This window comes from Carassius carassius, chromosome 15, assembly GCF_963082965.1.
Source record: "Carassius carassius chromosome 15, fCarCar2.1, whole genome shotgun sequence".
Taxonomy (NCBI): domain Eukaryota; kingdom Metazoa; phylum Chordata; class Actinopteri; order Cypriniformes; family Cyprinidae; genus Carassius; species Carassius carassius.
The window spans coordinates 13,185,453-13,197,109 of NC_081769.1; the positions used below are offsets into that span (position 1 = coordinate 13,185,453).

The 11,657-nt window shown below is 37.2% G+C and overlaps 2 protein-coding genes across 2 annotated transcripts in view; both read left to right on the forward strand.

The window, feature by feature from the left end:
• Positions 1–332: 332 nt before the first annotated feature.
• gapdh (glyceraldehyde-3-phosphate dehydrogenase) lies at positions 333–4,990 on the forward strand. Its single transcript, XM_059567427.1, has 11 exons — positions 333–378; positions 2,165–2,264; positions 2,389–2,495; positions 2,582–2,672; positions 2,750–2,865; positions 3,310–3,391; positions 3,620–3,771; positions 4,054–4,132; positions 4,247–4,330; positions 4,403–4,500; positions 4,700–4,990. Exons 1-11 carry the CDS (start codon positions 356–358, stop codon positions 4,767–4,769), a joined length of 1,002 nt encoding a protein of 333 aa, XP_059423410.1. The 5' UTR covers positions 333–355; the 3' UTR covers positions 4,770–4,990.
• A 2,632-nt stretch (positions 4,991–7,622) lies between these two features.
• Positions 7,623–11,657, forward strand: part of opn9 (opsin 9) — an 8,722-nt gene continuing 4,687 nt past the window's right edge. Inside the window, exons 1-5 of the mRNA XM_059567001.1 lie at positions 7,623–7,763; positions 9,310–9,460; positions 10,315–10,454; positions 11,292–11,430; positions 11,637–11,657. The exon at positions 11,637–11,657 is cut by the window's right edge and continues 94 nt beyond it. Of these exons, the coding sequence (XP_059422984.1) occupies positions 7,637–7,763; positions 9,310–9,460; positions 10,315–10,454; positions 11,292–11,430; positions 11,637–11,657 (578 nt within the window). The 5' untranslated portion in view covers positions 7,623–7,636. The remainder of the gene's footprint in view (positions 7,764–9,309; positions 9,461–10,314; positions 10,455–11,291; positions 11,431–11,636) is intronic.

Consider the following 11,657-nt stretch of genomic DNA (forward strand, 5'->3'; position numbering starts at 1 on the left):
CTCATGAAAGGTCCTTTATTGAAGTTATGAATTAAGTCTTTAATTTACATATGCATGGAATACACAGCTGAAAGTGTGGGAGAGGTTATTGTGACAATGCTGCATGAAAGCTGTTTGTTCAGAGCTATATAAAGACTTTACATAAAGTTTTAGGCCTTCAAAAGGCAAGTGCTTGAACTTGAGTTGTAATCTCTTGAACGTGAGTTTAAACTGATATGAGCTCCTCTCTTGATAACAGCTGCATGTTCACAAACTGTACTCTGTGCTTGATCCAATAATGACTGACGCAATGTAGTCAAATAACTGTATGTTTTTTGTTTTTCTATTCCCAGAGGACAAGAACAAATCAGGCATCATGGTTAAAGTTGGTATCAATGGGTAAGCCCTCAAAAATACAGATCAGTCTCTCACTGGCTGGGCTGTGTCTGCAATGAGAGACCCTCAGCATAAGCTGTGACCTTTCCAAAGCTTAGGGAGTTATGCAACTAGAAATGTGATCCTTAAGCTACATGTACAGGGCACATGCATCGTTCATGCACTTTATACACTTATTTATTTGCCAATTTGTAAATCTCCTGTAAATTTTTTTTTTTTGTCTGTGTTGTCTCTGTTTACTGGAAGCTTATGTCACTAAAACAAATTCCTTGTATGCGCAAGCATACTTGGCAATAAAGCTCTTTCTGATTCTGATGCACATTTAGCCCTGAATATTTCACTACAAGTTCAGTGCTTGACCTACTGTCTTGCAAAGTTAAGGTCCAGCTTACAGCAAACCTGTTTGGGTCAGCTGTGCAAGGTCTTTCACTTGAAGGTTTTGGCTTAATTTCCAAAAATTAATGTGTTAATGCATAATTGAACCATCTGTAGCTGCAGAACACTCACAGTGAATAGATCCTGAATGTAGCATGCTACTTGTATAAAAGAATCCTTGATTTCAGAAGTGTCTTAACATTGAAGTATACTTTTAAAAAGGAACTTTTTTTTTTTTCACTTGGACATAAAAAAAAAAAAAATTCCTGTTGAATTGTTTTTTTTTGTTTTTTTTTATGCTTGAACCATATTCCAAATCTGGTAACCGTATCAAGACTTCTAACTGCATTTAACAAATTTAAGCTATAATACAATAACTTGTTTCTAATTGATGTAGTAATTCAGTTTACACTGAAGTGTTAAAGTACACTTCAGTAACTGCATATTTAAGTGTACTTTTTCAAAAAGGTGTCTGTCATTCCTTTCTAGATCCCATTATAACATGCCACTTGAGTATCCTGAAGATTTAAAGTCAAACGGTCAACCTCATTTACCAGGAGCATTATCTACAGAAGTTTCTACTTTTTTAGCCCATTTCTCAGTCTTAACCGTCTTAATGCAAGTGTTTTGAAATTGTACTTCCACCATATCAGTATGTCTTATCAGTTTGTACTGTGATCTCCACTTTCATATTGACTTAATGGATAGCTGAAAGTGTTGCAATGGAAGAGGACTTCTATGGAGTCAGTCCTGCCTTTTATCTGTCTTGTGAGCATTGCTTGTGTTATAGGCACCAAAATGGCTCACAATGACAGCTGGAGGCCTACAGAAGTTCTTTATCACAGTCTGCTTGGCAGAGGGCAGGCCTTCTGAAGCTCTAGCAAAGTCAAGTGCTTTAGTAGTACCAGAACTAAACCGTACTAGACCATTCCTCAGGGTTTTGCTTTATTTTCTCTGGCACATATTGAAGGGTTGGATTTGGGAAGATGTAAACCTGCTATCTGTTTACTAGTAGGTCACAAGTGGGCCCAGTCACAGGGCTCATGCGGACGAGAAATGGTTTTATACTTGTTCAGAAATAGAACTTGTGCGCCATCTAGTGGCTGCTGCTGCGAGGAACTTGCTGTAGGTGTTTGCTTTTGTGCTTGACTGAATGTGGCTTTTCTGGGGGTTTTTAAAAGCACTCGGTTCACTTGGGTTTTTTTTTTTTTTTTTTTTTTTTTTTTGTGCACATTGAGTTTTAAAACTGTAGTAATGTAAAATTACAATGCACAACTTCTGTTAGATTTCAAAGTGTTATTTTACTCCTAAGTTTTAGGCAAACATTACTCCAGCCTTCAGTATCGCATGATACTTCAGAAATCTGCAGTCTTATTTGATATCATCCTCCATAATTGTATTTAAATCCGCACAGATTTGGCCGTATTGGGCGTCTGGTGACCCGTGCTGCTTTCCAGTCCAAGAAAGTAGAGATCGTGGCCATCAATGACCCATTCATTGACCTTGATTACATGGCAAGTTCCTAATTTTGGTTTCCTTCTGAGTGATGGTGGGCTGAATTTCCTTAGCCTTTAATACAGCTTACTTTAAAGTTTAGGTTTTTTCCTTAAATCTGACTTCCCTTTTGATTCTTCACAGGTTTACATGTTTAAGTATGACTCCACCCATGGAAAGTACAAGGGTGAGGTCAAAGCTGAAGGTGGCAAGCTGGTCATTGATGGTCAAGCTATCACCGTCTTCAGCGAGTGAGTGTCCCTGTCCCTACAAATACTGTGATGTATTCACTGCTACGCATTGAGATGTGAGATGACCTCCATCTGTGTCCACACAGGAGGGATCCAGCCAACATTAAATGGGGTGATGCAGGGGCTCAGTATGTTGTGGAGTCTACTGGTGTCTTCACCACCATCGAGAAGGCATCTGTATGTAGTCCTAGTCATTACATCAGTCATCAATGCTAATGTGCACTTGTGTCTGAACCTTTGCTCTCTCTTGCTAGGCTCACCTTAAGGGTGGTGCCAAGAGAGTCATCATCTCTGCCCCCAGTGCAGATGCCCCAATGTTTGTCATGGGTGTCAACCATGAGAAATATGATAATTCCCTTAGTGTTGTCAGGTAAGGATGTACACTTGTATGACATGTTAAATCGACAAACTTGGTGTGACCAGGAGGAGCCATTTAGTTAAGTAATATAAAATGTACAACATGAAATATGAGCTTATTAAATTGTTAGTAGTGTAGCGTATTGGACTTCTTGTTTGGGTTTTTATGGTAAAAGAACTTTGTCAATTTGAGTTTAACTTTCATTATAGACACTTTATCAATTGAATGAATTCAGTTTTACTTTAAGTTTTGGCATTCTCATATGTGCATGCTTTTTCTGTTTTATATTGTTGTGCTGCAGAGATATGCAGTCATGGCTAATATCCTGTAGGGGGTGTACTAAAGCAAACAGTTAAACTCAAGCATGTTAAGCCCAAACACTTCAAGTTAAACCCTGCATTTCATGCCAATGATTCCCTCTTTGTCACTGATTCCACGGGTCTGTCTGTTTACTAGCAATGCCTCCTGCACCACCAACTGCTTGGCTCCCTTGGCCAAGGTCATCCATGATAACTTTGTCATCGTTGAAGGTCTTATGGTAAGCTTAAACTGCCTTTCCAATCTCGCCAAAAAGCTTTTGGACCTAAATTTGATTGCAACCTGACATGATGCATCAAACAATTTATTCTGTTCCACTTCTGCTTATCAAGCCCTACACTTGGTTCTTATTGAAATGCATCGTTGATGCAAATAAACGAGATGCACATAGAGCTTTGGTTTTCTAATCTTTCACAGAATGTTAAGTCTCCCACTTCCCCTTTTTCAGAGCACTGTTCATGCTATCACAGCCACACAGAAGACCGTGGACGGGCCCTCAGGAAAACTGTGGAGGGATGGCCGCGGTGCCAGTCAGAACATTATCCCAGCCTCCACTGGGGCTGCCAAGGCTGTGGGCAAAGTCATTCCTGAGCTCAATGGGTCTGTAACACGTCTGTTAGATTGTATTCCATTCATTTTCCAGATTAGTTTTAAATTCCATTTCCATGAAAGTGCTCCCCTGTGCTGTTTTTAAAGGTCAGAGTTCAAAAAAGTTCAGAGTTTACCTAGGACAAGAATGCAATTAGTTTTTTTAGGACAACTTTGAAGGGTTTTGATCCACTTCCTGTAATTACTCAAAAGTGGAATGATCTGCTTGGGACTGGTTTTGTTTTTGCTTCTGCTTTCTGCTGTCCGAACATGCTCTGATGCTTGTTATTTCAGCAAGCTTACTGGTATGGCCTTCCGTGTCCCCACGCCCAATGTGTCTGTAGTGGATCTGACGGTCCGTCTTGAGAAACCTGTGAGTTTATCTGCAGAGTTGAATGAACTTTATTTCCCCTACAGCAGGACTGATTCATTCTGGGTGCAGTGTTGGTGAATTGACTGACCTGTTGGCTTAATCTCTCTTCTGCAGGCCAAGTATGATGAGATCAAGAAAGTGGTCAAGGCTGCGGCTGATGGACCCATGAAAGGCATTCTGGGATACACTGAGGACCAGGTATACATAGTTTATTTCAGTGTCGTGGACAGGGTTTTTCAGCAGCGTTTTATAACTTCCTGCTGTGTGCAGGTGGTATCCACTGACTTCAACGGGGATGTGCGTTCATCCATCTTTGATGCCGGTGCTGGCATTGCCCTCAACGATCACTTTGTCAAGCTGGTCACATGGTAAGATGCTGCTTCCCTTTCCTCCCCAATGTCAGAATTCCTGTGTCCTCTAGAATTCAGCTCTTGTTTTTTGTAAATGGCTTAATCCATTTGGTCACACTTTTGCTTTACTCGAACTACATTTTTCCAACTCCACTTGAAAGACCAGTTTGAGACTCGTAGTTTTGAATGACACATTTAATTCTTTTCCTTCCTGTAGGTATGACAATGAGTTTGGTTACAGCAACCGTGTATGTGACCTGATGGCACACATGGCATCCAAGGAGTAAATCTGACCCATTTGTTGTGGTTGACACGTGACCCACCGTTCTCCCATCTGGTTGGATGTTTGCACCACATGCCTGATTACATGCCTGACTTGAAGACCAATGTTATTTTTATATGAAAATACTCTGTTCTGTTGTGTGAGGTAAAAAATGGATGTTGACTTCAAAAGGATTTTCTGTCTGCTAACAACCTGTGACTGAATAAAGTCCTCTGTTTGTGAGAATTGGAAAGTGTTTTTCGTCTAAAAGTAGTGACCCATTTGGGGCAGACTTTTTTTTTTTTTTTTTTTTTTTTTCCTTAATTTGGAAGTTAAGGTAAACCATCATTGCCATGTCATGTTGTCATTAATCTTAAGTTGATTTCTTTGTCAGTTCTGTTATATTGATTGATTTGCATGTGCATTGTTCTAGTTATTTTAGAAGTGGTGTGGTTAATGTGCAAACTGAAGTGTTTCCCAAAGCAAAAGTGGATTTCAAATGAGTTAACTGGACATGTGCACTTAACTTTTTCAACGTTAAGTACAGCGTTATGCATTCACCACAGCCGTGCCAAACCAGTATTTATTGGGGTGGGCCAGTAAATTAGGGTGGAGATTTTAATGAGTAGTGGGGTAGCAAAGTTAGTGTTGGATGGAAACCTAACCGTATAAAGTTCATAAACTAGATGAGTGGTGAAAACTATGCATAACAGAAGTGCATTTTATTAGGTGTAAGAGCATATTGTAGATAAGTGGCTTATACTGAAATTTTCAACAACCTGCACAAGTTGTCCTTTGCTTTCTACATTCACCATATGAGTGCTTGAGAAAAACATTCGAGGGCTGTTTTAACCAGAGACTATAATGGTAATTTTAATAGTCCCGTGAAAGTAGGGATGTCTGCACCACCGATCAGAATCCAGTAGTAAAACTTGGGTTGCATGCACCAAAAATTCAGCCTATGTTTATAAAATATTATTTGGTGGTGTGTGAGATGGTTATTTTTATAGTTACCAATCTTTACAGTAATGGTTGGAAAAAGTCTACTGAGGTTCCTATGCATTATGTCCTATAAAAACTAAAATCTAGAGAACAGAACATGCGAGTTACCAGAGACAGTTTTAAACTGCTTGTGTGATGCTGTAAGTTTGAACATTAATAAGGTTTATAAATATATAGTGTGAATCACTGAGGGGAAAAAAATAGATTAAGTTGACCCCCTATTTTAAGTGTGAAAAGCCCTATTTAGTCAAATGACATCACTGTTCATGAGAATATGAGACCGTACTTTGATAGTCCACTTTAGACATTATACCATAAGTAACTTTGCAAATACTTGTCAACTATCAGTCATATTAGACTATATGCAGAATATCTGTTTGCACTTTATTTTGATGGTCCGCCAATAGAGAAACTTTGCAAGTACGTCAACTTTTTCTGCTAACCCTAACCTAAAATCTAATAAAAAGTTATTTGACATGCATTTGCCAAGTCATTGATAGTTGGTAGCATGTCTAAAGTGGATTGTCAAAAGTGCAACCACATGATTTGATTGACAGGAAAGTTTCTGTTAGATACGATCTGCTGGTAATAGTTATGAAATATTCTAACCTCCCACTGTTTTTAGTTAAATACAGTGTCACTTTGAAACTGCTCTCAATTAAGCGCTCTGTTGCAAGCTCCCTGACTCACTCTTTTAGTTCAATACTCAGTCCATTTGTGGATCGGGGGCAGTTTTCCATGAATAATGTAACCTGACAAAGACATGCCATTATTTCAGCTGATGGGCCTTTATGAAATATGTCTATCAATGTTATTGATGTTTTAGTCAAAGACCAATGGACATATTTCAGCATTAATGCACTGCATTATCAAGGCACAGATTTACCAATGATGAGCATGGTGCTTAATGCTAAAAAAAAGTATATACATATATCACTCAAAAGTGTATAACAATAGAGTTGACATTTTCTAAAATAATGCAATCTTAAACTGTTGTTTATGACCTTAGGTTCCAAACTATCATCTTATTACAAAATCCGTGTTGCATAGACTCGTGGTTTAGCCTTAAAACATTAGACTTATGGCACAGCGTGTCCTTGCATTTACTGTATGTGTGTTTAAAGCTGTTCAATTCTGTTGATAAGAATGAGGACAGAGGATTAAGAGACTTTAGTTGTTAGGTTGCACATTTACTCTGACCTCGGCCTCTTTCTCTTAAACACAGAATATATCACTGGGATTTATTAATCTTATAGCACCAACGAGTGTTGCCTTAACCGTTTGTTCATCTCAATAAAACATCATGTACGGCTCCTGTTGTCTATAAATACTAACTTTGACTGTCCTCTAATCCCAGAGGTGTGTTAGGAGTGCAAAAGGGATGAGAGGAAGGTAGAGATGTGGATAAAGAGGGAGGTGGGAGTTCAAAAGTATGGGAGGGTTAGTGTGCATGAATCCTGATGGTCCTCTGGCAGACTGACCAAAGCCGAATTGATTCGCTCCTCCCGTATAAACAGAGAGCAACAGGAACAAAAGAGGCTTAAGACTGAAAAGCAAGCATTTCACTTTGAGATTAAGAGACAGTGGCAGACTGAAAACACAGAGAGACAAACACAGAAGAGGTGGACTGACAGAGGAAGGTGAGTGAAAAACTTTCACTTTGTTCTTTGCTCAGATGTGCCTCTGTGGAAATATTTCATTTGACGCTCACATTTAAAGCTGAATTGTACTTACACAGCTGTATTTTTTTCTCATATAAGTTGGCATTTCATGTGTCCAACATTTTAAAGTTGAATGGATTATTTATATATTATATATATTATGTATAGCAGCATCATTATGTCTCAGTCTTTCTCGTTTCCTTTCTGTCTGGTTCTCTGTTATTAGTTAATGTCTAAGAGAATGAATGGCTCGTGGATGGGGTCTATCTCTGTCCCGTCCTCCATCCCTCACGCCTTCCACTCACAGCTGTCTTCATCTGCTGACCTCAGCATAGCCATCTTACTCATCATCACAGGTCAGTTATTCATCTTTTATGAAATTATTGTTTATTACATAGAGGAGTTCAGTGGGGTCCAAATTTATAAAGACCACTATTGAAGATGCTTTTGTTTAAGAGATGAATTATTAAGTAGTAAAAACCAACATATGTCAAGGTTTCTTTTTTTTTTCATGGGAGTCTGCTCTGTTTATTCAGCCAAGACTTGAACTGCAATCACAACCTATGCAATCTAAAGACACTTGTCCTCTACAATCAATACACTGCTGTGCTGATTTGCACAATAAATACAACTGCTATTACAGAGTCCTTTAAAAACTGCAGTGCAGCAAGAGGTGCTCATATGCATCAGTGTGTGTGTTTGACCAAATCAATATTTTTAGCTCCTTGCAAAAAAAATAAATAAAAAAATAAATAATTTTATTGGATGTAGAGCATAAATGGCTCTAAATAAATAAAACAAACAAACAAACACTGGTGCACTGGTTGACTATAAGTAATCTTACTATTAAATTACATGTTAGCTACTGTAGGAAAATATAGTTAGAGTTATAAAAATATGTTTACAGTACTGAAATATATTAAAACTCTCACTGTAGTTAAGTACAGGTATTGCCCCATTAAAAATTTCAACACGTAAAAAGTTTTTAAAAGTCAAAAAAGAAATAGAAATTGGTTATTTGAATGACTACAATTTAGCTTGCTATTTAAAATACATCTACATTTTACTTTTAAAAGCAATACTGCAACATTACAAACATTTTCATATATTTTTAATATTAAAATTTTACATTTAACATTTGATTTATAGTGATATGTGGCCAAAATGATTAGAGCACTAGTACGGCAGCTAAAAATGGTTATTTCTATCTTTTGCTGTAGTGTGTCAGTAGGAAATATCAGTTTACATTTCCAAACATTCATTTTGCCATTTAATTGTAATAATCCAGTGATTAAAAAAAAATATTTCTGACATTATTTTTTGGACAGCATCCTCGTTTTATAGCATATAAACACAAGTGCCTAAAAGCTTTGCAAGTATTTATTGAAGCATGTTGGAGACATTGCCACAGTTCTTCTGGATTTATCTATTATCTATTTTTTAAGTTAATGCAAAAGTGAGTAACACTGTCTATATTTATATTAGCCATTCATTTAAAAATAAAAAATAAAATAATGAATATATATATATACAAATTTTCTTCCTGGAACAGTAGTATAAAACAAAAAGCAACTGTGCAAATTTAGAACCCATCACAAACCGTCCCACCCCTGGCTTCAAAATAAAGAAAAATAAATAATAATAAATAAAATAAACAACAATAATACAAATTAATTAAGTAATATTGATACATAAATAACAATAGAATCATTTTTGAAAAGATGACACAAAATTAAAAACTGAAAGCCATAAATGTACAGTTTTTACATTAGATCCATGTATACGAGAAGTTCGTCTGTCCATTGTGTGAGGAGGATTCCAGCGGTTGACTAATGAATACCATTTTGAATACAGTTTTTGGTTGTGATATATATGATCAATATCTCTCTCTGTCTATCTCAGGTGCGGTGTCGGTGGTTGGGAATGGACTGGTGTTGCTGGTTTACGGACAGAGGAGAAAGAAGCTCAGAGCGCACGAGCTGATGACCATCAATCTGGCCGTGTGTGATTTCGGCTACAGCCTGCTGGGGGCGCCATGTATCATCATCTCAAGGTACCAGCACTGCACTGACTGCGACTGCTTTAGACAGAGCGTGATTCTGAACATGTATTTTGAAGGGTAAGATTAAGTTTGCTTGGCCTGCCAGTGTACATTACAAGTTATAAAATCTCCCTTTAAGCTTATATTTGAATGCATCAGTCACTCTTGTGATTATCCCTCCAATATCTCTTGGAGTTTGTGAGAGTTAGTCAAGACCAGAGGATTGTGTTGGTTAAGAAAGAAGATTGACAGTCCGAGTATAAGCCATTGATGATGATATTACATAATGCAGAACATAAACGCAGACTATATTATAGATCTGATTTGACTTTAGAGGGGATTTAAAATTGAACAGACATTTGGTCAAAATACTTTTGATGTGCTCTTGAAGCTTTATTTATTTTTACTTTTTAAATTCATTCGCTTATACTACTCAGAAGGGCAGAAAAAGATTTATGTGGGGGAAAAAATCCTTTGAAATCTCAAGCCACTATGTGTTTCATGGTACTGAGAGTGCATTCTCAAGGGGCTAAAAGGGTTTCACTTTTATATAGCTGAAAGTATTCTTTTTTACCCACAAACCACCAAAACATGCCCTCAGATGGAGGATGCTTTGTGAAAAAGAAGAAATGCATTTGTGAAGAAAAACAACATAAATAACATCGTTTTGGATTCTGAAAAGCCAAGTGTGAGATATATATATATATACATACAAGAAGAAATTGGTAAGGTTCAGTCTTATAGAAAATACGTTTTAGTATATTAAATGTGTAGTTATTTTAAGTTATTTTTGGATTTGCTGTGCTCAGTATTTCGCTTCTGCTCTTAACTGTTCTCTCTCTCTCTCTCTCTCTTGTCTCTCTTAGTCTGTCGCATGCATGTATTTTTGGGGAAACAGGATGTATGTGGTATGGTTTTCAGGGCTTTGTTTTTGGCATTGGGTCTCTCATCACTACCTGCCTTATCTCACTCGACCGCTGCTTCAAGATCTGTAGCTTTCAGTATGGTAATTTTTATCCACTGAATTTTTGTTGTTTTATTTTATTATTTTATATGCAAATGAGTTCAAATATAGGCCTACCCAGTCATTCATTTCCATCAGGTGTTACTGATGAAAGTACAGAATTGGGTTATTCTTGCTGGACAAATAATTAGCACGATCACTGAGGGAAATCAATTTCCCCATAATCTGATGCCCCTTTTCCTGAAGAATTTTACACTTTAACCCCAAATAAGAGCACATATAAAATAAATAATATCATTGTCTTAGTACATAGTATTAATATTGCTGATTGATTTTTATGATGTGTAATCTACATTGTACATACATTGCAATTATATTAAATGAACTAAATAATTTTGATCAGCTTAGTCAAGAACGAGTTTCAATTGAAACTGCCTGTTTAAAAAAAAATCAGACATGAAAAACATTTTAAATCTCAAACTTTTTTCGTTGCAAATTTCTCATAAAATCATTCAACAGCACTTGTTTTTTCTCAGGCAAATAAAGAAAAAAGCACGTGCTGAGCAAATGAGATCACTCAAGCTGGTTTGTGGTTGAATACATTTATTGCATTATTTGCATTATTACAGTTTGCCTTCCTACTTGAAAGTATATTATGTCATTGCACAAGATCAGAGATAATAGTTGTCATTTATGAATATCTAGTGCACGGCATAGATTTCTAATTCTGATGGACTGCATATCTTTCTCTCAGCTAACAGAATCAGGCTGTGACAGCTGAGATAATAATACCCGGCTAGTATATTTCAGTCCCAGGAACTATGGAGCCATCAAGTAAGCTTTTAGATGTTCTCTAATGTACTTGTTCCTTTGTCTCAGGTCAGTGGATTGAGAAAAAACATGCCTCTCTGTGTGTGGCTCTGGTGTGGATCTATACATTATTCTGGGCCTTACTTCCTGTGATTGGCTTTGGTAGTTACGGCCCAGAACCATTTGGAACCAGCTGCACCATAAACTGGTAATGAACCGTAACCATTAGTAACACTTGTAAATGAGTCACTGACCAATTCCCTAAAGATTGGTTGGTGTTTTCAGAGTGCATTCTCAAGAGACAAGTATAGCGTTCACTGTCAAGCAGCTGAACCTTATTTTACCAACAAACCACTGTAACATCCACAAATCACAGATGTTGCTGTGTTCATGCATTGGTTCCTGTGGCCACAGGTGGAGAATGAAGTCTTCACT

Bases quoted from the DNA above. Each gene is read 5' to 3' on its own strand.
- gapdh (XM_059567427.1), top strand. From the start codon at position 356: ATGGTTAAAGTTGGTATCAATGG. The intron at 379-2,164 runs GTAAGCCCTCAA...AAATCCGCACAG, and splicing joins GTTAAAGTTGGTATCAATGG to ATTTGGCCGTATTGGGCGTC. The intron at 4,501-4,699 runs GTAAGATGCTGC...TCCTTCCTGTAG, and splicing joins TTTGTCAAGCTGGTCACATG to GTATGACAATGAGTTTGGTT.